Source organism: Stigmatopora argus, chromosome 19 (genome assembly GCF_051989625.1).
Source record: "Stigmatopora argus isolate UIUO_Sarg chromosome 19, RoL_Sarg_1.0, whole genome shotgun sequence".
Lineage (NCBI taxonomy): Eukaryota > Metazoa > Chordata > Actinopteri > Syngnathiformes > Syngnathidae > Stigmatopora > Stigmatopora argus.
The window spans coordinates 7,056,383-7,083,991 of record NC_135405.1 but is presented as its reverse complement, the minus strand read 5'-3'; the positions used below and the strand labels follow the sequence as shown (position 1 = coordinate 7,083,991).

At 41.6% G+C, this 27,609-nt stretch overlaps 5 protein-coding genes across 7 annotated transcripts; 2 read left to right on the top strand and 3 right to left on the bottom strand.

Annotated features, from left to right (window-relative positions):
• Window positions 1-298: 298 nt before the first annotated feature.
• Window positions 299-10,285, bottom strand: reps1 (RALBP1 associated Eps domain containing 1). 2 transcript variants are annotated; one of them, XM_077587459.1, is made up of 19 exons: window positions 9,548-10,285; window positions 8,415-8,538; window positions 7,987-8,216; window positions 7,685-7,850; window positions 7,196-7,326; window positions 6,757-6,931; window positions 6,612-6,675; window positions 6,149-6,303; window positions 5,767-5,888; window positions 5,330-5,410; window positions 4,685-4,772; window positions 4,049-4,150; window positions 3,767-3,827; window positions 3,472-3,670; window positions 3,197-3,391; window positions 2,953-3,042; window positions 2,628-2,782; window positions 2,439-2,544; window positions 299-2,217 (listed from the first exon to the last, which is right to left on the bottom strand). In XM_077587459.1, exons 1-19 carry the CDS (start codon window positions 9,698-9,700, stop codon window positions 2,149-2,151), a joined length of 2,466 nt encoding a protein of 821 aa, XP_077443585.1. In that variant the 5' UTR covers window positions 9,701-10,285; the 3' UTR covers window positions 299-2,148. The 2 variants fall into 2 exon arrangements, with proteins under 2 accessions (XP_077443585.1, XP_077443586.1); XM_077587460.1 differs by having other exon boundaries at window positions 5,330-5,407.
• Window positions 10,286-10,878: 593 nt separating this feature from the next.
• Window positions 10,879-17,291, top strand: abracl (ABRA C-terminal like). Of its 2 annotated transcripts, none has more exons than XM_077587875.1 (3): window positions 10,879-11,011; window positions 15,376-15,441; window positions 15,923-17,291. In XM_077587875.1, exons 2-3 carry the CDS (start codon window positions 15,381-15,383, stop codon window positions 16,102-16,104), a joined length of 243 nt encoding a protein of 80 aa, XP_077444001.1. In that variant the 5' UTR covers window positions 10,879-11,011; window positions 15,376-15,380; the 3' UTR covers window positions 16,105-17,291. The 2 variants fall into 2 exon arrangements, with proteins under 2 accessions (XP_077444001.1, XP_077444002.1); XM_077587876.1 differs by having other exon boundaries at window positions 10,957-11,011; window positions 15,379-15,441.
• Window positions 17,292-17,881: 590 nt separating this feature from the next.
• On the top strand, window positions 17,882-23,564 carry heca (hdc homolog, cell cycle regulator). Its single transcript, XM_077587805.1, has 5 exons — window positions 17,882-18,561; window positions 19,769-20,771; window positions 21,707-21,873; window positions 22,142-22,296; window positions 23,115-23,564. The coding sequence occupies exons 1-5, from the start codon at window positions 18,339-18,341 to the stop codon at window positions 23,277-23,279; spliced, it is 1,713 nt and encodes a 570-aa protein (XP_077443931.1). The 5' UTR covers window positions 17,882-18,338; the 3' UTR covers window positions 23,280-23,564.
• Window positions 23,565-23,568: 4 nt separating this feature from the next.
• Window positions 23,569-25,828, bottom strand: mtif3 (mitochondrial translational initiation factor 3). Its single transcript, XM_077587806.1, has 4 exons — window positions 25,582-25,828; window positions 24,634-25,087; window positions 24,337-24,488; window positions 23,569-24,249 (listed from the first exon to the last, which is right to left on the bottom strand). The coding sequence occupies exons 2-4, from the start codon at window positions 25,082-25,084 to the stop codon at window positions 24,004-24,006; spliced, it is 849 nt and encodes a 282-aa protein (XP_077443932.1). The 5' UTR covers window positions 25,085-25,087; window positions 25,582-25,828; the 3' UTR covers window positions 23,569-24,003.
• Window positions 25,829-26,142: 314 nt separating this feature from the next.
• Window positions 26,143-27,215, bottom strand: knstrn (kinetochore localized astrin (SPAG5) binding protein). The gene is made up of 5 exons (XM_077587925.1): window positions 27,099-27,215; window positions 26,884-26,998; window positions 26,737-26,798; window positions 26,521-26,595; window positions 26,143-26,423 (listed from the first exon to the last, which is right to left on the bottom strand). Exons 1-5 carry the CDS (start codon window positions 27,213-27,215, stop codon window positions 26,295-26,297), a joined length of 498 nt encoding a protein of 165 aa, XP_077444051.1. The 3' UTR covers window positions 26,143-26,294.
• Window positions 27,216-27,609: the final 394 nt, after the last annotated feature.

The following is a 27,609-nucleotide window of genomic DNA, read 5'->3' as shown; positions in this document are numbered from 1 at the left end:
GAAATATTAGGTATGAGAATTTAAGAGTGTTTTCTTAATGTGGACTGATGTCATGTTGCTGGCAATTGCACATTTTTGGAAATTGCTTTACCAAAAAGCCACTCACATTAACAAGCATCCCAAAATTCTGTTTAAAATTGAGTATGTTTCTTAAAACTGTATAGGTTTTGACCGATATTAATCTTTGAATTCTTAACCTTGCTGCAGCCCAAAATTTTAATAAATAGCTGTGGTAACATCTCATTCATAAGCAGCCAACATCAAAATTTGAAGGTGAAAGAAGGAACCCACAGTCAAGTCAGTCTAGCACGTTTTAAAATGTTGTGCCATTTTTATTTTTTATGTAAAACTCACAGCTGCTAGTTGACTCTGCAGAGATACAGTACATCCATGCAATTTAAACATCTAGGATCCCACAGCCAAACAAAGGAATTAAATAGAATATTATTTCGCTGTTAGTCAGCAATTAATGCAAATGTACACAAGTCCAAAAAGGGCGTCATATACAATGTACAACTCAGATTTGGGAGAAAATGGCATTCACAATCCCACCAAAGATTTAGTTGACTTTTCAACTGATTGCTTCTGCTTGAATTGCCAATTAGGACAAAGAAGGGAGCTATTTGTCTGGCAAAATGAATCTGTCTCATGATGGGGTGTTTTTAAAATGTTGCTATGCGGCAATATTAACTCTTGCGCACACAAGTAGACGTACAAAAATAGACCCAGAACACTTGATCATCCTCAACTGAACAAAAAAAACACACAAAAAAGGCGAGCCTTGATGCATCAAGGTGGTCAGTCAGTCACCATGAAAACCTGAACTCCAGACTTGTGGGAGTTAAGGCCTTGAACATACAGTAATAATGAAACTCAATCAAAATGGGAGGTTACTTTAAGATGGCACAAACCGTTCTCCGGGCGACAATTTGCGTGGTTTGTGTTTATTTTTTCCTTCTTTTAATACTTCAGGCGCACTAGCAGTTTAAAAGAATGACAAACAAGGGACTTTTAAGTTCAAAGTGCAGTTGAATCATTCCGGTTTTAGTGACTGAGCTGTAATCTTGCATTTTTATCCTTTTCTTATGGATTTAGGCAAAGTGCAAAACACTGACGTGGAATTGCTGCCCACTTGGAGCATACAGTAGATTATATTCTGGAAGATCAAAAGAAACAATGACACAGATGCTACTATTTCTAAGGTCAAACAGCTGTGGAGCTGAATTGCCCTGAACTTGCATAGTGCCGCGTCCTCCGGCAGATGATTGGAAATATCTCTGGATCTGTGCCAAAACAGGAAATAAAAAGGAAAACTTTGCATCCCAAATACTTCATAAATTACACCTATTTTAGCTGCAGCACACTTAAAACCTCTCATCATGTGAAGGAGATTGAAACATAAAGCTACGTTCAAAGGGGGGGAAGGGGTGATTGCGATAAAATGGAAATAAGCACGAAGAAGAGACCACATAGGTGAGAAAGCAGTTACAGTACAGTCTTTTGGCATTAAATCAGAACCCATTCAAACGCACTAAGGGAGGGTGGGGGGCAGTAAAGGCGATGAGGGCTGACTCGACAAATCAGACTTCAAAAACATTCTTTCCCAGAGAAGACACCTAATAAGTCAGAAAATGTTAGGTTTCTGGACTTTTGCCGTAAAAGGAAATGTTTGCGAGTTTCCCCGTTTTCAACATTACAGGAGTTCAATGCATTGCTCCCTGTAAAAATAATGTTAAACACTAAACCACATATTGGCGTGTTGATAACACTGGGACTTTCCTCCAGAAACTTAATAAAACACACATCCCACTGTCACACACACTCATTTACCAGCATTTGTCTTTTCAGACAGAACTTGTAGCTGCAGCCAAACGTCCAATACTCCTTCCTCAAAAGACCGTAAGCCGTGGATTCATTTCTTTCGAGAAACTTGAAAAGTGCCACATTGAAGAACCACCCATGACTTTACTTCTCGTGCTCCGAGCCTGCTCTGTTGTACACCAGATGAGTCAGGGCTTAAACTCGGTGTACGCTGTGGATGGGATGGAGCATGTAAGAAAACGGATGTGGGGTCAGGGTGGTGGGTGGCATCCCACCGGGAGCGTTGCCTTGCTTTGGAGAAACTACAACCACAGCACCATTTTTAGGTTAAAGATGAGAGAAAGGTCTGAGCTGCTCTAGCTGCACTTCCAAAGATATCCTCTCTTCAAGCAGGTCCTAGAAATAAATGACAGGGTAGAGAGACTTAAACTTGATCTTTACTGAGAACAATTCAAACAAGACTAAGAAATTAGTGCACAGTGCTTTTATGCTTTTCAGTGCTGGGATTATTGCCTTTTTTTTTTTTTAATCGATAAATCTACTTAGTTATGTGTTGTACACTAAATCACATTTGCAACGTTTTCAGCGGTAAAGTATACTGTATATTTATAATGTACCTTCAGTTGTTGTTGTAATTCACTGTTTAGTCTTGCCAAAACTGTGTTCGTTTCTTTGTTTCTTCTGATTGATGCTTGTATTGCTTTTTTGTCCTTACCTATTGACCTGCAACAACACACAGACACAAATACTTCATGGTACTGGTGACCAAGATGTATTTCACCACCAACATACACAGGTTAACCTACCTGGGGATTGAAGGCTGAGTAGCCAGAGCAGCAGCTATTATGTTTGGCTTCTGTGGGCCATGTTGCTCGTCTTCGGGCCGCAACTCATCCTCAGACTTTAACCTGCGACGAATAGGTTTGGGAGGAGGAGCTAAAGGCCCGGACGAACCCTTGGTCTAGAAGGACAAAACAAGGTATAGATGACTATATCTTTCTGTAGCTACCAATAATTAGGTTAATTTTGTTTGTTAACATCCTTTCTCGGTGTGATAGTTCAATAATGTAAAAAGTAGCACATTTATGTTGGATGTAGACAGACAAAGGAAACAAGATGGTGGCAAATTACAGAGTTAACAGAGGTGGCAGTTCTTTCATCAGCCTGGCCTTCACTCTTGACTGATCTCAAGGGCCCAGCGCCTTCTGAAGACTTGTCTCCCTGCAGAAACCCACAAACAAAAAGGCATGTTAATGGGACTTTGTCTAAAAGGTTAGGAAACACTCTTAATAAGCACATTCAAAGCCAAATATTTTTTATCGTATTTTCTTTAAACCGCTTTCCAAACATAAGCAAAGAAAAGCCGCCTACACACCTGTGCTGCATCACTGTGCTTGTCAACCTCAGGCAGGCTAGAAGGTTGCTCAGACGCAGCAAAAGCCTTAAAATGACTGAAGTCTGCAAAGTTGGGCTGCTGTGGGATCTGCTGAGGGGACGTGGCGGTGAGTGCGGACCCCGCACCCGGCGCACCCTCGGCTTCGGCTCGCTGTCCCGTGTGCGGTGCTGAGGACTTTGAGGAAGACATCAGTGATGGGTGAGCCGGTGTTTCTAAATGATTCGGTGAAGCACAGTTGTTGCATTGAAGCTCACCTGTGTGGGAAGCGGTCGAGGAGGCACAGCAGGTGGGAAAGTTATGGAGGCGGGTTGTGGCTGTCCTGGGGCGGAGCCAGCGGCAAAGGTGCGGTTCATGTCCAATGACGAGGAGCGGGAGTGTGATGCGTGAGGGCGGGGTGGAGGAGGAGGAGGAGCCACCACTTTTAGAGCTTCAGGGGATGCACCTGACTGAGACCTGGGCACAGATGTGAACGAGAGCATTCAGAAAAGCCTGGTCTCACCTGCAAAAATCTGAGAACGGGTATAATATTCTACTACTACGATGGGTCACCTTTGCCTTGCGACTGGCTCTTGGTCAGAGGTGTAAGAATCAGAACTGCTGTAACCATCACCTTTAGTAAGAGGAAAACAACATCAGGTATGTAGCTGAAATAAATTTCTTTTCATTTCAGTAAAATTAACATCTTTTTTTTTTTTTAATATAGAAAAGAGCTAATCCCAATCCTGAAACAAACATAAGGTAGAAATTTCAGTGTTATATTGTATCTTGCAATTAAGCCATATTTCTTTTTACTTTTACAACTTCAACCTAACAAGACAGCTAAGTACTAACCAACGGCATTTGCTGGCACAAACTTCATGGAAGCTGGTAGTTTGGTTTCCTCAGACGCTTCTGGTGGATTTGACATTAGCGGACTTGTCGGGTGGTTGTGATCTAAAGATTCAGAAATAAGCAGTAGAGGCCAACAAATGTGGTTAGTCTTCATTGATGATAAATTATTGTTTTTATATAATGAGATAACGCGTTGTTGTTGACATGTTTTTGCTTTTCATTAGTTAATGCAAGGTGGGTATATTCTTTTTTGTATATTCCGTGTTCAAAATTTTATATGGTGGTTGGAAAAAGGGGACGTTTTGTGAAAAATGGCTGGGAGTGAATGAGTGAAATGGTGACTGCTATTGATGCCAAATATTGCTGAAAACAAATGCCCAAAAGGCACCTTAAAAACAAGTTTTTTGAGCGCCTCGAGGGAGATATCATGTTCTCACTAAAATTGTTACTACTCCTCCTCATCCGTGGATGGATCCGAAGGACATTTGTATAAACATCAATGCTCAGAGCCCAAATTGGGATTTTCAAGTCTGAGAGCTAATTACTACCACTATAACAGTAGTAATACAGTCGTAGTTCATTTTAATTTGTTTTCCCAAGTGAGTAAGGTCTTTTTAACAATATTGAGGCTCTCACCACTGCCAGTCCTCTTCAATTCCATTTCTTGCATGTGGATCTTACTGGGGGTCATTCGGATGGGAACGGGGTGGACGATGGCCGTGTCCTGAAGAGCAGAAGTGAGATACACTCTTGTGATGGGAGTCAGAGTTGTGTTCATCAATTTATTTCTCATGCCACATTAGCCGTGTCTTTTTTGCAGCTTTGTGTAAAAACTTGCTAAGCATTTTTGTGAATCCAGAATAATTCAGCCAAAAACGTTTTGCTTTTTTTAATCATCGGTGACTATGACATAAATAACAATATCATTTATGAACATCCCAAAAATATGTGCTCAAATTTGTCTTTTCTTCTTACTGTGTACATCCAATGCAAGGTTAATAGTGGACTTTTTTAACCAAATTTGTGATCGTTGCCATTTTTTTTTTACGACTTCTGAACCGTATAGAATTGTTGATTAGTATTGTCACAGTAGCAAAAGAAAAGACCCAATAAAAGCTATTATCAGATCATGCACAGATTTACAAGAACCTCATGCCCAAACATAGCGAGCAAGAGAGAGGGAGAGAGAAGAGAGAGACAGAAAAAAATACTGATATTTTTTGGATGGGTTAATGTCTGTCCATTAATGGTCAAACCATGCATGCTAAGTGATCGACTTACAGGGTCAGCTGGTGCAATGTTAGAGTCAAATTGGGTCAGAGTTTGTGAGCTGGAGGAACGCTCGCTAAACGTCTCCCACTGCTGCAAGGAGACAGATGGACAGTGAGAAGATGTAAAACAAGTCAGCAAGACAGCCAATGCAGTGACATAACACTCTCATATCATCAGTCTGAAGCACAGGCGCATCATCATCAGTCAACCAAAGATGAAGTGAGATCATCAGCAGGCATAGAGGCATTATCATCTACTGGTACCACTGAGTTTGGGAACACAATAAATTCCCCAGATGTAAAAGAGGAAGCGCCGAATCAGAGATCATACTTGCTAACAAGTGACATTTTGTGTCAATTAGGGCGATTAAAATTAAACCTGGAAATGTAGAGAGAATGTACTTGTGAGAGTAATAGTGACTGTTGCGTGTGTGTGTGTGAGGAAACCTCATTGCTCTGGTTTATCTCTGGCCAAGCCTGGTTGAGCGAAGGCATGGAAGGAGACTTGTTGGGCGTGACCTCAGCAGGGGATGCCGAAAAAACGACATCAGCTGTCGGCTCCGGGGCTTCTATTTATCATAAACATGGGTAATGTTAAATCGAATGCTGACAAAAATGGTCTTTCCAGATGGTAACAAAATGTAAACACTTGTTTTTTGGCTCTCAAATTGATACCTAGGATTTTATTGGAAAAGTCAAGAGCATGCTCAATAAGGAACAAATTGGTGTTTTGAATTAGCCATCCGTTTCTATGCCACTTGTGAGTTTTAATGTGGTCCAAGGTCAAGAGAAGAAAACAGGAGAACAAATAAAATGTGAAGCTGCAAACCTGCTGAGTCATCTAGGTCAATCAGCTTTGGCATTAAGCTCTCGGGCAGCTTCTCGGGGAGGTCGTACCCATTCTTCCTGGCCACCACCAAGTGGAAAGCAGCACAAAATTCATCCAGAGTAAGTGCGCCATCTTTGTCGAAGTCTGAAAGCTCCCTTAACATGCACAAAAATACAGCTGGTGAATTTTAAATAAGAGCAAAAATCTATAAGTTAAGCGTTTTAAGATTATGACAGTAGGTGGTTTCCTATCCATACTGATAAATTATAAAGCCAATTTACTAAAAACACAGAAGAAAATGCTAATCTATGTCTATGTTGGTTTGTTTTTGTTTTGCAATTATCGGGAATTGTCCAGTCGACTCTTGGGGAAGATTGCAACGACTATGAAATTGGGATCATAAAAAAACAAGAACATATAAAGGCCCATTTGCAATTAAAACAAACATAAAAAGCACACTCACCAAATATGTGACAACTCTAAAATTGGTAATTTGGACTTGGTGAAGAACTCTTTAGCTGCTGAACCTGCGACATACAAAAAGAAAGGAAATGACTAAGTACATTACTGCTAACGTTTTTTATTTTTATTTTTTTTATTTTTTATACCTGGTATAAAACCAGTGAGGTCAGGCTGAATGGTTTTGAACTGGTTGATATAATACTGTCTCTGTTCGTCTGTGATCTTCCAGGGATCGTCATAGCCACTAGATTGTCGCTGAATCTCATTGTTCGTAGATCCAGCTGCGGCAGCGGCCATTGCTGTTCGTATCGTTGTGCTTTCCTAAGGAGAGCATCACATGAAATGGATGATATATACAGATCGGCTTCACTATACTAAAGGAACATATAAATCCTTTTTAAGTACTGACAATTTCATAATTTAATTTGACAGGATAAAAACATGACACAGTTCAGCCCTTAACTTGTGCTAAAGTCAAATAAAATATGAAACACCCTCCTATATATGAATTAATCCATGGAATACTTTTATAACGCCATGTTTGTTGTGAACCAGAAAAGCTCAAATCCAGCATTGCTCTCCTACCTGAAGGGAAGAGGGTTGCGCTCCAGGGACTGTGCTTGACGGCGGCGTGTCAGCTGTGAAACTGACCCAACTTTCCTGACCTGGAAGAGGTGGCGAGTGTGATGGCCACATTCCATCACCTGCAGCAGGAGCTGTCAAAAAACAGGAATGATCAAAATTGTGGTAAAAGCAATAATGAGTGGTGTATGTATTTTTAAAAGGGTTTCACATCTATTTTTTCTATTCCCCTTTTTTAGAAATAGAGGGCTGTTAATTTGAATAGGGTAGTTGTAACTGATACGCCATAGTAACAAAGACAATTATACTAATAAATGTTTAAAAAACATGTGCAAGTCATCAATATAAAAAATAAATAACAGAGGGCAAGGATATTACTAAACTTCAAACTTATACTTATTGAACCAACTTGAAAAATGATGGATAGCGTGTCCATTGTAAACCAAAGATACCCACTACTAAAATTCTCCACAAACATCATGATTGAATTACCAGGTTGTGGCTCCCGGAATTGTGTCCACACGGCTCCAGTTGGTGCCACAATTGGTTGTCGCTCTGCATTTCCGCTACTGTGCTGCCGTTTGTGCTTCCTCCAGGAAGGTGGGGAGGTAGGTGGGGACTGATGAGGGGAGACCACGGGGGATGTTGGTTCTGCTTGCTAAAAAAAGGATTTATTATGGATCCATATGATTAAATGTTTGTCCCTAATTAATCAAGACCTTACTTGCTTTCATGAGAATAAAGAAACAAAAAGCATTTAAAGCAAAACTAGCATGAATTGAAAATTGAAATACCTGTGTTTCTATGCTAGGCGCAGTAGGCTGAACTGCCTCGTGGACAGGATGGACGCTTGCAGAGGGTGTGACCTTCTTGTTCTGGTGACCCCTGCCTGGTGGTCTTGGTATTAACGCAGTGGCAGAGGGAGGGTACAACCCTTGACCATCCGGCTCCTGGTATAATGCCACATGTCTTGCTTCTCCCTCATTCTTCCCCACAACAAACCTGGGCAATGGTAGGTCCTTGACTGCAAACATAATAATTGAATCTGAATAAGATCCAATATGATGAGGAAGGAGAGTCTGTTGCTCCTTATATTGTGAAATTGTTCCAGGATATCCATGTTTCAGCATTTCCAGCCAAGTGTTTACTTACTTTTTCGAATTTCACTGTCCCTTGTTAAGAATTCTTCAGAAAATTGATTTCACATCCACAAAGGACTCACCTGAATTGAGGCTTTCCACTCTTAGAGGCAGGCCCGACTGGGCAATGGCAATAAGCTTGAGGGCGATGTAGAACTGGCTCCGTCCAAAGTGACCAAGACGTGTGGCTCCACACAATTCTGTGATCTGGACACCAAAACAAAACGACAACACAAAACATTAATAAGATAGTACTATATCATACCTATCTCAAACTATTTAAAACAAATAACTGCGATTCAGCTGGCCATCAATTTAGGATGTGCCCCGCCTGGTGCCCGAAGTCAGGCTCCAGCACCTCCCGCAACCCTTGTTAGGATAAGTGGTGAAGAAAATGAATGAATGAAGTGGCTTTTTAGGGGGAGTCTTTCAGTGGTCTGATTTTTTTGCTTACTTCTCCAATTCAAGTACAACACTTGCTCAATTAATCAAAATCCAGTAGGGTGTTTTATGTATACATTTAAAAGAAAGAAAATGGAACAATACGCCTTTATTACTTGAACCCCTTGCCCTTGAAAAGGATGCTGAGTCACAAAGCGCAAACACTGCCACAACTGAGAGGCAACAAGTCATAAATAAATACTCCACACACACTTTAACACTCATGTCATGATGTTTGATGTGATGTAACCATAATTTATCACCATTTGACAGGAAAAAAATCCTGACAAGCAATTTTCTACTACATTATATATATTTGTCGTTATTTTCTCGTGGGATAACTTTCCACCCGAGTCACCTGATCTTGATGATCTGCTGAGGAATAGTTTTATTTGGAGAGATGAAAGAAAGATTGGTTAAATAAAAGCAGGCGAGGGGGGAAATGTTGTGATGAAAAGAGACAGGAAAAAAGTGAAGTAGTCGTGAATTCTTCTGATTAGCATTCCTGATGGTCTTCATGTGAGATGAACAGCACACACAAGTGACATATAGTATGTGCAACACAGCGTGTTTGGAAGAAAAGCTAACGTTAGCCAGAAGAAGGTGTGTCACGTACTGCGCAGCGTTGGCTAACTAGAATAGCTAGCAGTAGCTTTTACTGACAGCTCAGTTCTGGACAGTCACTCAAGTTTATCGAACATCCAAAAACACGTCTTTGCAGCCACATGAACTAGCGGACAATAAAGTGTTAAAGTCTTTACCGCCGTGAGCTTACCTGTATGACAACTTCGCTAGGCAGCTGGGCCGCCCGGAAAAGGTCAAGAACTCTCCCATAAGAAGCCACTTTCTTGGTGTTGTCCGTGTCGCAGTAGACGAACAAATCCGAGTAATATTTCTGCTCGACATCAGTCAACGTTAGACTTTCCATCGTACGATCGATGCCACTTTAAAAGCAGGGAAACGGGCTGTTGATTTGCCCCCGAGCCAGGAGCTGGGGGAGTATCCGAAAATGGGCGACACTTCAGGATCCCAACTTAGCTAGCTTTGGAGCTAGCGTTAAGATTAGCACTAATTATGTTCACAAGTCGCAATGACAATCGGGTATCCTGCGTAGTGTCGCTCTTTGCTGTTGCTAAATACGAGTTCTCGCTATGCACAGGCATCGGCATTTAATGACCAATTATTTACCACAGTTAATCACTTAGTTTACTTGTTGGGCCATCCGAGAGAATGAGCCAACAGCTGGCTAGCAGCTACCTTCAATCTACCTCGGCGACACTACAGTAATAACGGCAAGCGAAGCATCCAAGTCGACCTAAAGTATCTCACGTCAAAAGACGCTGTCTTTCGTCCGATACACGAAAGAGGATCTCTTGTGTTTCGTCAGAGTTCAACTCCTCGGTGGGCCCGTTAGAAGTAAAGTTTCGGGCTCTTTAGGTTCTTTCCTGTAGTAGTGACTATAGCCGCCATTCCTACTAGCGCTGTCAATCGACAAGGGTAAATTAGCACTTCTGGGAGGGTCCTTCAAAATAAAACTAACAGCGACTTATTTTGAAAATGAACTCCTCAGTGGCGGATATCTACTACTTTCAGCGTTTGCTTGACAGCATTGCATTGACAGTTGGGTGTGCCAAGCCTGCCCTTTGCAACTCAACCTTGTGTAATAAAGAGTTATATCAACATAATTTCTAAAGTTCTAAAGTGTTGTGTTTGGTGGCAGGAAATGCATGTACACCATTAGCATAATAGCTCGTTTAATATGTATGTTTGCTTTATTTATGTATATAATAAGTCATGATGTTTTGTTTTTGATTTACCCCAAAATCTGGCTTCGTTGTTTGTCACATTTAACGTTGGTATCATTGAGGGAAATATATAGTAGTATAGAGTTATCAAAAGTACCATACTCAGCAGTTTATGAATGCATCACGAGATGTGACGCTTAAGTCAGGTGAGTTTGGAAACTTCGGGATATTTGAAAATATACGGAAGTTTAACTAATATTTAAAAAGAGAACTGCAATTTAAGACTTTTAATGTATGATTACATTTTGAAATGCGAAATATGACTTTTCTATCAATGAACTCTCTCGATTTTTTATGCAAATTTTAAAATAGACTCAATTTGTATCTGCTGTTTTGAAAAAACTAGAATTTACGATTACCACAAACGTAACACAGTTTAATAGGAGGCAGCCAGTACCACATCGTCGGAGAGGCGACCATAATATTAAAATAAGGTAAGAAAATTAAGACTAGTCCGGAAAAGATCTAATGCATGAGTAATATTTATGAATTGACTTTTAAAATATTTTTAGACAAGTTACATTAAATCAATTGAAACAGTCAGGAGTCAGGGACTCCACCCTCCGATTGTAACAAGCAGATCGCCGGTAACCGTTCTTATTGTTTGTGTGTTTTAAAGTCATCTTTAATATTGTTTTGTCATTGGCGATTTACTATCCATATAATTTAATGAAACCGCTTTCATAGCTTTTCTTGTAGATAATTTAATTTAAAAAAACCTTTGCCGGGATGTGGCTAGCCGGTAGCCACTTCCGCATTGATTGTAATCCGCCCTTTCATGTTGTAGCTTGTTGGCATGCAATGCACTGCTTTTCTTTCATATTGTTAATATACCAGCTAATAGGGTTTCAAAAATATTTTGAAATTATATTCGTTTGTCTAATAATTAATTAAACTCCCATGAAGTATATTTTCTATACTATATAATACATAGTATTCAAATAATAATATATATAGGGTTAGGGTAGGTAACCCTACCCCTTAACCTAACCCTATATATAGGGTTAGGGTTAGGTTAGGGGTTTGCTGTTCAGGGTTAGGGTTAGGGTTAGGGTTAGGGTTAGGGTTAGGGTTAGGGTTAGGGTTAGGGTTAGGGTTAGGGTTAGGGTTAGGGTTAGGGTTAGGGTTAGGGTTAGGGTTAGGGTTAGGGTTAGGGTTGTGTGTGGGCGTGTGTGCGAGCGTTGGTAGGGACGTGGGTGGGGACGTGGGTGGGGACGTGGGTGGGGGCGTGTGGGTGGAGGCGTGTGGGTGGGGGCGTGTGGGTGGGCATGTGGGTGGGTGTGTGGGTAGGCGTGTGTGTTGGGGGGCATGTGGGTAGGCGTGTGTGTCGGGGGGCATGTGGGTGGGTGGTTGTGTGTTCTGGGTGGGCATTTGGGTGGGCGTCTGGGTCGGGGTGTGTGGGTGGGCGTGTGGGTCGGGGCATGTGGGTGGGTGTGTGGGTGGGTGTGTGGGTGGGCGTGTGAATGGGCTTGGGGGATTGCGCGTGAGTGAGCGTTAGGGTAGGTAACCCTACCCCTTAAGCTAACCCTATATATAGGGTTAGGGTTAGGTTAGGGGTTTGCTGTTCAGGGTTAGGGTTAGGGTTAGGGTTAGGGTTAGGGTTAAGGTTAGGGTTAGGGTTAGGGTTAGGGTTAGGGTTAGGGTTAGGGTTAGGGTTAGTGTTAGGGTTAGGGTTGTGTGTGGGCGTGTGTGTGAGCGTTGGTGGGGACGTGGGTGGGGGTGTGTGGGTGGGCATGTGGGTGGGTGTGTGGGTGGGCGTGTGTGTTGGGGGGCATGTGGGTGGGTGGGTGTGTGGGTGGGTGGGCGTTTGGGTGGGCGTGTGGGTCGGGGCGTGTGGGTGGGTGTGTGGGTGGGCGTGTGGGTCGGGGCATGTGGGTGGGTGTGTGGGTGGGTGTGTGGGTGGGCGTGTGAATGGGCTTGGGGGATTGCGCGTGAGTGTGAGCGTTAGGGTAGGTAACCCTACCCCTTAAGCTAACCCTATATATAGGGTTAGGGTTAGGTTAGGGGTTTGCTGTTCAGGGTTAGGGTTGGGGTTAGGGTTAGGGTTAGGGTTATAGGGTTAGGGTTAGTGTTAGGGTTAGGGTTGTGTGTGGGCGTGTGTGTGAGCGTTGGTGGGGACGTGGGTGGGGGTGTGTGGGTGGGCATGTGGGTGGGTGTGTGGGTAGGCGTGTGTGTTGGGGGGCATGTGGGTGGGTGGGTGTGTGGGTGGGTGGGCGTTTGGGTGGGCGTGTGGGTCGGGGCGTGTGGGTGGGCGTGTGGGTGGGCGTGTGGGTTGGGGCATGTGGGTGGGTGTGTGGGTGGGTGTGTGGGTGGGCGTGTGAATGGGCTTGGGGGATTGCGCGTGAGTGTGAGCGTTAGGGTAGGTAACCCTACCCCTTAAGCTAACCCTATATATAGGGTTAGGGTTAGGTTAGGGGTTTGCTGTTCAGGGTTAGGGTTGGGGTTAGGGTTAGGGTTAGGGTTATAGGGTTAGGGTTAGTGTTAGGGTTAGGGTTGTGTGTGGGCGTGTGTGTGAGCGTTGGTGGGGACGTGGGTGGGGGTGTGTGGGTGGGCATGTGGGTGGGTGTGTGGGTAGGCGTGTGTGTTGGGGGGCATGTGGGTGGGTGGGTGTGTGGGTGGGTGGGCGTTTGGGTGGGCGTGTGGGTCGGGGCGTGTGGGTGGGCGTGTGGGTCGGGGCATGTGGGTGGGTGTGTGGGTGGGTGTGTGGGTGGGTGTGTGGGTGGGCGTGTGAATGGGCTTGGGGGATTGCGCGTGAGTGTGAGCGTTAGGGTAGGTAACCCTACCCCTTAAGCTAACCCTATATATAGGGTTAGGGTTAGGTTAGGGGTTTGCTGTTCAGGGTTAGGGTTGGGGTTAGGGTTAGGGTTATAGGGTTAGGGTTAGGGTTAGTGTTAGGGTTAGGGTTGTGTGTGGGCGTGTGTGTGTGAGCGTTGGTGGGGACGTGGGTGGGGGCGTGTGGGTGGGCATGTGGGTGGGTGTGTGGGTAGGCGTGTGTGTCGGGGGGCATGTGGGTGGGTGGGTGTGTGGGTGGGTGGGCGTGTGGGTGGGCGTTTGGGTGGGTGTGTGGGTGGGCGTGTGGGTCGGGGCGTGTGGGTGGGTGTGTGGGTGGGCGTGTCGGTCGGGGCATGTGGGTGGGTGTGTGGGTGGGCGTGTGAATGGGCTTGGGGGATTGCGCGTGAGTGTGAGCGTTAGGGTAGGTAACCCTACCCCTTAAGCTAACCCTATATATAGGGTTAGGGTTAGGTTAGGGGTTTGCTGTTCAGGGTTAGGGTTGGGGTTAGGGTTAGGGTTAGGGTTAGGGTTAGGGTTAGGGTTAGGGTTAGGGTTGTGTGTGGGCGTGTGTTTGAGCGTTGGTGGGGACGTGGGTGGGGGCGTGTGGGTGGGCATGTGGGTGGGTGTGTGGGTAGGCGTGTGTGTCGGGGGGCATGTGGGTGGGTGGGCGTGTGGGTGGGCGTGTGGGTGGGCGTGTGGGTCGGGGCATGTGTGTGGGTGGGCGTGTGGGTCGGGGCATGTGGGTGGGTGTGTGGGTGGGTGTGTGGGTGGGCGTGTGAATGGGCTTGGGGGATTGCGCGTGAGTGTGAGCGTTAGGGTAGGTAACCCTACCCCTTAACCTAACCCTATATATAGGGTTAGGGTTAGGTTAGGGGTTTGCTGTTTAGGGTTAGGGTTGGGGTTAGGGTTAGGGTTAGGGTTAGGGTTAGGGTTAGGGTTAGGGTTAGGGTTAGGGTTAGGGTTAGGGTTAGGGTTAGGGTTAGGGTTGTGTGTGGGCGTGTGTGTGAGCGTAGGTGGGGACGTGGGTGGGGACTTGGGTAGGGGCGTGTGGGTGGGCATGTGGGTCGGGGCATGTAGGTGGGTGGGTGCGTTGGTGGGCGTGGGGGTGCCGTTGGGTTTCCGTGCGGGTTTGCTTGCGTGGGTTTCCGCGCGGGTTTTCTCGCGGGGGTGCCGTTGGGTTTTCTCGCGGGTGTGCCGTTGGGTTTTCTCGCGGGGGTGCCGTTGGGTTTGCTCGCGGGGGTGCCGTTGGGTTTGCTCGCGGGGGTGCCGTTGGGTTTGCTCGTGGGGGTGCCGTTGGGTTTGCTCGCGGGGGTGCCGTTGGGTTTGCTCGCGGGGGTGCCGTTGGGTTTGCTCGCGGGGGTGCCGTTGGGTTTGCTCGCGGGGGTGCCGTTGGGTTTGCTCGCGGGGGTGCCGTTGGGTTTGCTCGCGGGGGTGCCGTTGGGTTTGCTCGCGGGGTTGCCGTTGGTTTTGCTTGCGGGTGTGCGGGTGGGTGTGCGCGCCTGGGTGTGCGCCTGAGTTTGCACGTGGGTGCGGGTGGGTGTGCCCCTGGGTGTGTGCATGGGTGTGCGGGTGGGTGTGCGCGTGGGGTTGCGCCCGGGTTTGTGCGTGTGTGTGTACTTACGTAACCATTTTCTGAACCGCTTTATCCTCATTAGGGTTGCAAGGGGTTTTAGAGCCTATCCCAGCTGAGTTCGGGACAGAGGTGGGGGACACCCTGAATTGGTAGCCAGCCAATCGTAGGGCACAAGGAGACAAACAACCATTCACGCTCACATTCATTCCTAGGGGCGATTTAGGGTCACCAACCAGCTTACCATGATGTTTTTGGAATGTGGGAGGAAACTGGAGTACCCGGAGAAAACCCACGCAGGCCCAGGGAGAACATGCAAACTCCACACAGGTGGACCGACCTGGATTTGAACCCAGAACCTCCACTGTGAGGCCGTCGCGCTAGCCACTCAAGCCGTCGAGCCGCCTAAAAATATTCAATGTTTCAAACTCCTTTTTTTGATTTCGTATTTTGCAGCAGCAATGAATGTCGCTCATGAAGTCAATTTGCTGGTGGGGGAGATCGAAAGACTTGGCAGCAAAAGTGAGTCCAGGCTCTTATTGTGCATTGGAGCATTACACTATATATAGGTCATTTGCTTAGAGAGAAGCTGGTTCATTACACAAGTCCAATTCAACCATAAATATAGAGGTCATGTTATTTTTTAGGCCGATTAATTCTAGCACTGGAAAATAGCCAAATATTTATACACAAAACAATAATGTTGAGTGTTCATAATTCACCAACCAATATCTTTCTTGTATGTGACCACAATGATCCATTTTTCAAAACTGAGGTTTTTCTATATTATAGAAGAGAATAGCCTCAGCTTTTCAGTCAAATATTTTTTTCATGCCATATTTTCATATCTGAAAAGTTTAATCTCAAATAAGAAAAAAAAGACTTGTAAAATCTCAATTATATTTTTGGCCGAGACCAGACAACCATAAAGTTCTTTGAACAATTGTGCAATTCAATATTATCTGGGAACAGATGGAAAAAAAGATCTTTAAATTTATTACAGATGCTGAAGGTCAAACAACTGTAAAGTTTGGAGTCCTGTTCAAAGATGACCGCTGTGCCAACATTTTTGAGGCTTTGGTGGGCACCTTGAGGGCTGCCAAGAAGCAGAAAATTGTCCAGTTCGAGGGCGAATTACTTCTGCAGGGTGTACACGATAATGTTGACATTGTTCTTCTGCCTTAGGAATGAGATCACTGTTGCACATAGCAAAAGTACTAGGTTGTGTTGTGTTTTCGATATGCTGAGCTTTTGCTTTATCATTTAGCAATATTTTTTTAAATTATATTCAATGTGGAAATCCCAATGTTGGAATTACTATTCAGAGACCAAATACGACCTTGTCATGCTTCATTTTTTCACTTCGCCTTAATATTCAATTGAATTCCACCCTATTGAAGTTTAAATGTGTCAGACAAAACCTGATATTTGGGACCAGTTTTGTTTTAGGGGCTATTTGACCGTCACAAATGACAAAAAAAATAATGTGCCATCCAACATTTACAGTCTGGTCTTGAGTACAGTATTATGAAGCACATTGGTGTTTTTTTGGGTTAAAAATATTAGTTTTTCTTGCCACGGAAACACCAAAATCGGTCTATCAACGTCAAAGTGTTTACATTGTGTTTGTAAGCATATGAATACTATAAGGTGCCAATAAAAATATCTTTGTACTTTCTCTCAGGACCAAACCAACCAAATATACTCGCTATATGAATGAACTGGTTCTTGTTTTATAATTTGTCTATTTACCACAGTTTTTTTTTTCATCTACTGTAGGTTTAATGACAGTTGCATATCAAGCATAAGTATATCAAATTTGAATTGCATATCAATTAAAAAAATCATGAGATCTGAATATAATGCAGACTGAGAAATTATGGTTTTGACGACTTAAATAGTTTGCTATGTGACTATTTTAAACCTGGTTGCACAAAATTACATCAATGTTGTTAAAGCAAAACACACAAGTGTCTTAACTTTAAATGGAATGAGGTTAAGTAAAGCTACATTTTTAACAATTATGGTAGATGACTACCGTGACAATTCATATTTGCTGTCAAGTCAACTCTGGTAGATGTAATTATTCAGGGGTGCTTAAATTGGTCTTCAAACATGTCTTCCAATTGTTAGTGAAATAGCATCAGCAACAGATGGATTCGGTGTTTGATTTTTTTTGCTCAAGTTTTGCAAAAAGAGGAGCGTGTGCTTGCCAGAACAGCGCCGATACCTCAAAATTTTTATGCCATTAATCCATATCTGTGAATCACACATAACGCCTGCCTCTTGTGTAATTGTTTATTACTATCTTTTGTATTGGCGATAGCTCGTGTCTACATTGGAATGAATAAAATCTTTACACATTGCTTCTATTCTGGTATCATGGCAATGTTTTATATTTTTCATGTTATGTTTTCATGTCTTATATTAAGCACTGTGAAAAACCTATTTGAATATGAGACAGTATATATTATTCGCACTGCCAGAATTATTTGTTAACTTTAAGTACACCTGCAAAAGGTCAAATGTCAAAGCTGCATTGTGTCATATTTGCATTTGAGCCATTGCAATGAAGTTCTCTTCCCTTTAAATAATTTACATAACTTTCTTTTAAAAGGCATGTCCAGGAGATACATTTCATATGAACCCTTCTATGCACAAATTATTTATTTTTCCCTTTTATCCTTTAACCCTTATTAAGGGCATTGCTTTTTAAATTATTATTATAAAAATATATAATAATTGCTTATATTTAACTATTTAAAATGACTGAAAACAGTCACTTGCATTATAAAATGTTCAAAGTCTTATGTGCAAAAAAATCTTTAAATTATCAAACATAGTCACTTGCTTTATAACGTAAGAGTTGAAGGTTTTTAAATAGCTGTCAAAGGGCGAGAGCATTGTCCCTGAAAGTCTTAATAAATATAGGAAAATTAACATAATGATAAACCCTAATTTTCCGATTGGTCTTCTTGCTTTATCAATCAACCATGATGCATTTTCACACGGTGATTTTTATTTTAGGACATTTATGAAAGTGTTGCAGCTTATATTAATCAACCATGATGCATTTTCACACGGTGTTTTTTATTTTAGGACATTTAAGAAAGTGTTGCGGATTCCCAGGGTACGCGAACACAGCACAGGTCGCCCTCGGCCAATGTCGGGGGCTCTAGTGACGTAGCGGGGTGGAAGAAGACGGCAAAACAGGAATGAAAACAAGAGAGGGGCACGCCTTCTCTCTTTAAGGTTATAGCAGCTTTAAAAAGTCCTGCTGTCAGATCTGCACGGGGCGACTAAATAACAACACCAACAACAACTATCACCACTCTAACCCGTGCATCACAAAAAAATACGAGCGTGTACTCCTACAGAAATGGAGTCCGCAGAATTGACACCGTTGACACAAGCCGTTGATGAACGCCAGCGAATATAACGATTGCCGAATCGCGAGGGGAGGAAAAAAAATGCCAAATCAGAAGAACAACAAGGGGAAGAAGAGCAAACGCACTAACAGTAGCGGGGATGAACAGGAAAATGGAGCCTGCGCGGCCGCAACAGGAGGCGCGGCCGCGGTTGCTGCCTCTGCTGCTGCTGCCGTCGCTTCTACTGCTGCACCCGGGAGCGAGCGTTCGAGTGGTAAGAACACAAACACCACTGAGACGTAAATAAACAACTTTAGTGATGGTGCATTCTAGCAATGCCAGATTTTTGACACACTTTGGCTAATATCATGCATGCACGGCGGTGTTGCAAAAGCTACAAGCCCATCTAACGCATCTGGTTGCATTGAACTGAACCGAGCTGTGCAAAACTTCCATGCTAAAATAATGGCATTCCCACGTATGCTTTGCAGGATCCATAGTATGCAAATGTAGGCTCGATGGCTGTTGAGGGGGCTACTGTGAAAAGGGTGGGCCAAAACAATTGGGTCATTTATGAATTAAATTCATTAAAAAACAAAGAAAAATACATATTGATTGGACACTCTAAATTCCTTGTGCCCTGCAATTGGCTGGCCACCAATTGAGGGTGTCCACCGCCTCTGGCCTGAAGTCATCTGGGATAGGCTCCAGCACCCCCTGCAATCCTAATGAGGATAAAGTGGTTCAAAAAATGAATGAATGCATATATACATGTACTTAAAGTGTGCATTATATGCCCTATATATAGTGTGATTAGTTCTGGAGTGAAAACTATTCTATTAATCTCATAAAGGGTCACCTTGCATTATTTTTTTCAATGTTGTTTTTCACTATCTTTGGTGCCATTTTAGCACGTTTGTATGGTAATTTACAGTGAAAATGCCACTGATGTCCTTTGCTAACCAAGCTATTTTACAATAGTTGGTCATTTTTTTTACCTTTTGTAAACACTGATTAAAATGTGTCTGACCGGATTGAATTGGAATATATAAATTTAAATCCTTTGCATGTGTCAGTTTTCTCAAGTGTTTATATTCAGACCTCGTGGCCATTCGCAAGTGGGTGTGTTGGAAGCACTAGTCAGGTAGTTGCATAATAAGGTGCGGTGTGATGTTACGCCATCACTGATTTGAAATCTGTTCATTTGTGGATCGGTTTGTATTACAAAAGCAATTACAATCAAATGACTGAAAACCCGATCATAAACTCATTTTGATCTATCACATGCACGAGACCGTAGAAAAACAATTATCCATGATTATGGTCATATACTGTTAAATTCAAAGTACTAAATATGATTGTTGCCACAATTTAGCAATATTTACTGTCTTCTTCCTATCATAATTAATTAAAGAGACTTTATTTTAGTGTACTGTCCATAAATGATAAAAAAATAATAAATTCTGCCCTCAATCCTTCAGAGTTCCAGTGTGCGACCCCACTGGTCTGCAGCTCAGGCCGGCCCATTGACCGAGAGAAGGATGACTACCAGAGGATTCAGTGCAATAATGAGCTTTGTCCCTTCGGAAATTGGATGCACTTGCAGTGCTTCTATGAGTGGGAGAGCTCTATTCTGGTACAATTCAACTGCATCGGCCGTGCACGTTCGTGGAATGAGAAACAGTGTCGACAGAACATGTGGACCAAGAAAGGATACGATTTAGCTTTTAGGTTTTGTTCTTGTCGCTGTGGCCAGGGTCATCTAAAAAAAGACACGGACTGGTATCAGGTGAAGCGCATGCAGGACGAACGAAAGAAGAAGCCATCTGAAAGAAGCACTGGCAGAACAGGGTCTTGTGGTGGGGCTTCTGGGCCTGGGGATGTGTTTGAGGAGCCCAGGAAAAGACAGCAACCTGGAGGAGTAGGTAAAACTGCGCATAGAGCATCGAGTCAGGAACAACCGCGAAGACAATCACTGGACCGCCAGAACTCAATCGAGAGAGGAGCAGGTGCAGCAGGAGGTCTTTTTCCTTTAGGCCCCCCTCTGAAATCTCCATGTGACTCCCCGGGACAGTCTCCTCCCACTGGTTTCTCCTTCTCGCCAACCGCCGTCGTTGGACAAGGTGGAGTTGGCTCGGGTTTTCGGGGTTCCCGGCAATTTGGAGAATTTCTCAAAACTGCAGTTCACATGGACGCACAGCGCAAGCAACTTTTAGTTGGTGGAACCCTGAGCCGAGCTTCCGGTTGCATTCCTCACCTTGAATCTGCGGCTGTGCTCCCCTTACCAATGGCATTCACCCTCCCACTCCATCACCGGATTGCATCAGGCAGCATAGCTGATGGTACCCTTCCACAACCTGTACAGTTCCTGAGGAGGCTGGACCTCTCGGAGCTTCTCACTCACATCCCTCGCCATAAACTTAACACCTACCACGTTCGAATGGAGGACGATGCCCAGGTGGGCCAGGGAGAAGAATTGCGCAGGTAAACAGTGAAGTCTATAGTAGATCATAATTGAAAGCTAAAATGCTTTATTACATCCATCCATCCAAATGTGTCCCCTTTTTGCTGACTCATCACTGTTCTTTTTACATTCACTCAAAATATGAAGAAGTTTGTGAACTTCCATTCATTGAACACGTTCTGCTCACAAGGGTTGCAGAGGGCGCTGGAGCCTATCCCATATACATATGTATATGTGTGTATGTATATGTATGTATGTATGTGTATGTATATGTATGTATGTATATGTATGTATGTATATGTATGTATGTATGTATATGTATGTATGTATGTATGTATATGTATGTATATGTATGTATGTTTATTTATGTATGTTTATGTATGTATGTATGTATATTTATATGTATGTATATGTATGTATATGTATGTATATGTATGTATGTATATGTATGTATATGTATGTATATGTATGTATATGTATGTATATGTATGTATATGTATGTATATGTATGTATGTATATGTATGTATGTGTATGTATGTATATGTATGTATGTGTATATATATATACCTACCTACATACATACATACATACACATATATATATATACTATATATATATATACATACACATACATATATACATACATACATATACATACATACATACACATACATACACATATATATATACATACATACACATATATACATACATATACATACGCATACATATATATACATACATACACATATATATACATACATACATCCATACACATACATATATATATATATTAAATTTTGTTGCTACTAAATGAATCTGGATATTCCAGCCATAATTTTAGTTTTCCAGCTCTTTAAATGTAGGGTAACAACCTCAATGTTTAGCCCAAAACAAGATCTGTAAATGTCACAATCAGATAGCCCATATTATTCTGTCGTTTCTGTCTTATAGGTTCATTCTGTCCACACTCAGTGCCAGTCAGAGGAATGTGGTGAACTGTGCTCTGTGCCACCGAGCGCTCCCAGTATTTGAACAATTTCCACTAGTGGACGGGACAATGTTCCTTAGCCCATCACGCCACGATGAGATTGAGTACGATGTACCTTGCCACCTGCAAGGTAAAAAATCTGTTTGCCTTGTTTGAGATTCTTGCATTTTATCTCCACTTAGTAAAAAAACAAGGTCTGTTAGAGAGCTATAACTGTGCAAACCACTCCCACAATCCAAAAAATAGTCCACATTTTTTTGTACATTTTCAAATATCGCGTCAAATCTTGTATTAAGCGCTCTTAAGTCTATTATGCACACTATGACTGATTTATTTTGACAACTAGTTATTCTTTCTCTGTCTCGACAACTACTAATCATTCTTTATGTCTCGAACAGGTAGGTTAATGCACCTCTATGCTATATGTGTGGATTGTCTCGAGGGTGTCCACAAGATCGTATGCATCAAATGCAAGTCCCGCTGGGATGGGAGCTGGCATCAACTGGGCACTATGTACACCTATGACATCCTGGCTGCCTCACCTTGTTGTCAGGTAGAAAATCGGACAATAGGTCAATAGTGCAAAAATAAGCTTCTTTTGTTAATTGTTTAAAAAAGTTTCTTTTTCTTAAAATATAACTAATATGACACATCTTAAAAAAACATACCGACTCAATAGATTATTATTATTCCATTTAGTGAGGTTGTCTATTTTTCAAAAGCCATGCAAATACCAAGGAAATGTATTAATGTCTTTTTTCTCCTAATTTGAACTGAGGTATTGCAACATTATATTCATAGAAAAGAACAATTAAAAAAAAACAATCACCGTTCAATCGACAAAGTTAGTGAACCAATTTGATTATTTGAGCTATTTTAGTTGTGACTCCTTAACTTTTTATTGCTGTCGCTGGACATTTTTTTCTGCAATGGTTGTTTCAATAAGGCAATTATTAATACAGAAGTCTATATGGATATATAACTTTTTCCTTTGTCCTTATGAATTGTTTTTTTTACTTGTCATCTTAACTCTAGTTGCCGAAGAAAGTGATCATGTTTCGCTGCCATTGACGGTGAGAGATGTCCAATCCATTTCAACTGATTTTGACAGTCAAAATAGATTGGAAGTCTTTTTCCATCACTGCTAGCTGAGTCAATACGTAAAAATGTAATAACGTAAAAACCAAATCGCTTTTTAACCAATTCCGATCCTCTGAAAATGACGTGATCGGGCTTGGTTTTTGATGTCTCGATTGGGCCAAGGACATCCCTAATATTGACATACACTGTTATTGGGTTAAAATGTTTTGTGTATGCAGATCATTATTTTTGAAATCTTCATATGTCCAATGGTTCCTTTTTCCCCCCCAGGCCCGTCTCAACTGTAAACACTGCGGGAAGCCAGTTGTCGATGTTCGTGTCGGGATGCAGTATTTCTCCGAGTACAGCAATGTGCAGCAGTGCCCTCACTGCGGTAACCTGGACTATCACTTTGTCAAACCTTTTTCCTCTTACAAAGTACTCGAGGCTTATTGACAAATGTTGTTCATGCATGCTAGTTAATCTTGCTTTTATTTTTACAGTTTAGAAAAGTTTATATTTTTAAATGTGAAGGAGCTCAAGATTAGTTGGATGTCTTCAGTTCCCAGTTGTTCAGTTAAGACTAACAGAGCATGATTCTAATGCTGCAAGCTCAAGAATTGTATTGGATAACGTGTGAAACACATTTACATTATCTGTGACAAGTGAATGTATCTGTAAGCCAAATTGTATTTTTTAATTTTAACATAAAATGATAATATTCTTGAATAAACAATAGTGTGACCAAAATTCACAGATTTTTTTTATTGATGCTAGCAAAGTTACAAGTGAGGTAAATGACTGATTACCTTCAACATGAACATCAACTACAATATAACTATTTTCTAACATTGACGTCGACACACCCAATTTTTACATTAAAAATCAACCAAAAATAGCAAGTTTGAACACTTAAATTGTCTTATTTAAAACAAAATAATAATCCTTGTGACATTTACGTCTATTTACACAATTAGGACAAACTCCACTCCCATTAAGCTATACTGTAGTAGTTGATGTTATGAATGCGTGTGTTTAATGTACTTTTGGGCATCTAATAGAAGAGCTTGGCAGTGGAATTGATTGCCTGCCTACATATTTAAAGATATCTCATGTCACACTAATGTGTCATAACATAGTTGGGAATCACAGGCTTAAACCATGTGTAATTGCAAAAGTTTTATTTTTCATGGCTCATTGTTGACGGGTCCTCTTTTGTGTCTGGAGGCGACGTTTCCTCCTGGGCAGCCGGTGGGCTAACAGACTGAGAGTGTTTAGTCTGATTTTTGTCTCTTTTAGATAGTTCCTTTGCTGAAGGTGGCCGAATAATACACATGGCTGCTTGACCCTCACGTATGACTCTAGGCTTAGAGACATATCCCACCATCACATCCATTTCTTGCACTATCTGCTCTAGTTTTTCATCCTGTAGGAAAATAAGAATTGTCATGGGAAATTAAGGCATTGTTTGCAATACATATGGAATGAGTGGTGAAATAGTAGTCTTCCTTACCAGATTATTTATGGATTCTTTGCGAGGTGAACGTATCGTAACCCTGACATGATGCTTCTTTTCCAACCAACTCCCCACCTGCTTCAGTTTCGTCTTTAGGTCATGAGGTGCGATGCCCAATGAAAAGGTAAGCTCTTTAACCTGTAAAGGAGCTATACAAAAAAAGTCCCACAAAAATGGCAGTTTTATACTTTTCTATTACCTAAATGTGGTCTATGCATGCTCACATAACCACAATTTTAAACCATGATACACTTTTTAGAGATAGTTTGGTGTTTTTATTGTGTGTCCTCTCACCTGCTTTAGATTTTTGTTTTTCCCCCAACTTCATCTGTTCCTCGTAGATTTGTTTTCCAGTCATCAAACGATAGACTGGAGGTTCTTTTTGTTCATTAAGCAGCACCAGTTTGAGACCCTTCTCATCCATGATTCTAAGAACATCTGCGCGGTGGAGGACACCCATGTTTTCCCCTTCCTCACTGATGACTTGGATCTGGCGCTGTGAGATTTTCCGGCCAATGTTGCTGATTGTGTCATGAGCCCGAGGATCTGGCTTTTTTTTCTTTACTGCGGGAGATGGATTGGAGGCCACTGCCTCTGTGCAGAAGAGAGACCATCTCCATGTGTTGCCAAAGATGCCGATCTGTACGCTCCTTCTGGGTATCCTGAATGCAGGAATGCCAGGACTGCCCCCTTTCATTATTTGAACTGCATGGCAAAGGATTTGCCTCACACAACTTGAAGACATGATCTGAAAACAGAGCCACACAGGCAGCATAATAGTTATACACCTGAACAATACTTACAATTTGTTAATCAATTAAGGTAGGCCTGGAGAACTGTTAAATCACGTAAAAAGTGTGAAAATAAAATATATTTAGTAAAATACAAATACAACTAAAATTTAAAAGTACTGCTATAAATGACATTATGGTGGAAGTGGTCAGCACATTGGCCTCACGGTTCTGAGGTCGTGGGTTCGATCCCAGGTCGTTGATCACTGAACCCTAGCGCTAACCCTAATTTAGGGATAGGTTCATAAGAGTCTAACCCTAAATTAGGGTTAGGGTTGGGGGTTGGAGTCTAACCCTAACCCTAAATTAGGGTTAGCGTTAGGGTACATGCTATTGTTTAAAGGAGAAAAAATATCTGTACTATATTTCTCGTCCAAATAGTTTTTAGAAAAAAAGCTTTGCTTCTTAGATTGAAAATTATTACTTTTATATTTATGTTAAATGTATTTACCTACTCCCCTGTGCAGAATTGAAATGACTAGTCCTTCAGTCGCACCAGAGTGGGGTCCAGGGGAGTTGTTGACAGGTTGACAGTGAAAAAAAACATTATTTAATCATGTTTAAGTCACTTGATGTAATCGCTTGACTTAAAACACTCAAGGTTAATTGTTTTAGAGCTATTTGATCGCTATCGTTCAATGTCGAACGATCATGCTGAAGCTGAAGTGACGGATGCAGGGCTTTTTTCCGGAATGCTCTTCTTCATTGTTTCAGTTGGGAAAACACTGTAATCATACGACTGCCATCTAGCGATCAAAATTTGCAATACTACTTGGAAAGTGTCATGTTGGAAATGATAAAAAAATGTTAGTAACTCATGCTGCTTTTGATATCTTGGCAAAATATTGATTTTCCGTTATGCAGCACACCCTCTACTCTTGTGAGGATAAGCAGTATGGAAAATCATATATTTTTTTCCATTAAAAACAAAAATACGTACAGTTCAGCACAATTATGAGCCGTTACTGTAAATGAAATCATTGTAAAATACTGCATAAATGAAAACAAATAATTGTGATAATCTTTTTATTGTAAATGAATTACAAAAACATTTTAAATCATATCATGAACATGCATATACTTATATGAACAACAAATAAATTTAAACCTATGACATTCACTCATATACTGTACATACACATCAAAAGAGACTACATGACACATTTATAATAATAGAGATTCTGCCTCCATTAGAGCTTTTTCCAGGTCATTAGCCTCCAAAGTAAAGGTCTGCCTCTCTTGCATTACACGCTCTCGTTCTTCGTTCAAGTCTGAGACTGTTTTTTGAATTTCCTAAAAATGTCAAAAACATGCAAATATTTGTAGCTGTTAATCGTCATGTATCCGTATTGATAATAATACTCATCAAAATAATAAAAACAATATTTACCAGCAGGCGAGAACGTTGCTGAGTAGCAATTTCCTCAAAAGCTTGTAATTCATTCAGCAATTTTGTCGAGACATTCTAGAATAGAACAGTGTTGTAATAATAATCAGTTTTTGTGAACGGAGGTAAACTTTATAAAATTCACAATTAATACTACTGTACACATTTTACTCTGCGCAATATCAAATGAACAAAAAATACAGAAATACATTTTCATACCATGACTTCTTTTCTGTCTTCTTCATTCTCTTGTACAGCTTTCACAATTGCTTCACCTGAAACTAAAAGTAGCGATCAGACTTCAATTTTCAATTTCCATTAATATTCCATGCAGAAAAGTTATTATAAATGCAAAAGCATAGATACCCGGGTCCAATTTTGCAGCAACTAAAAAGGTCTGACAATCGTGAAGTTTTTTCTTCACCTCTTGGTTCTCTTTTTCTAGGACATTGAACTGATGATCCAAATGGGTAACTCTTTGCTGTATTAAAAAATATTACAATAATATTTGGAATAGGACATCTACTGTAGGTATAACAGCAATAAAGTGTAAATCTGGGGAATTGTTTGTCTTTCTTTACCTGTGTTTCTGTGAGTTCTTTCTGTAATTCTTCTTTGGCAGCAGTCAATTGCTGATTTTGCTCCTTCAATTCTCCGTGGAGGCCATATCTTTTTGGAAAATATGAAAAATTAGACATCAGCATTGATAATTCAGATTAAATCCCCACTTTAATTGCCCTGCAAAACATATAGTAGTATACATTTGCTGTATACTACATTTACTGTATACTACATTTGCATCAGTATGTTATTTTCTGGAGGACAACAGTAGGTGGTGAGTATTAAACTTAGTAGCTAAACTGTTATTTATTAGTATATTTTCATATTTACTCACCCCGCTACGACTTCTTTCTGTTTGACACCACTTTTAGCTGAAGCGTCCTTCATTTCTTTTTTATAAACAGATTTCGGAATTCCTGAAAAAGATCGATCCAGAATAGCATTTGTTATGCTAACGTACAAAAACAACTAAGTGAATGTGCTTACCTCTTGGAAATTTTGACATCTTAACGATTACACAAAACGCGCTTT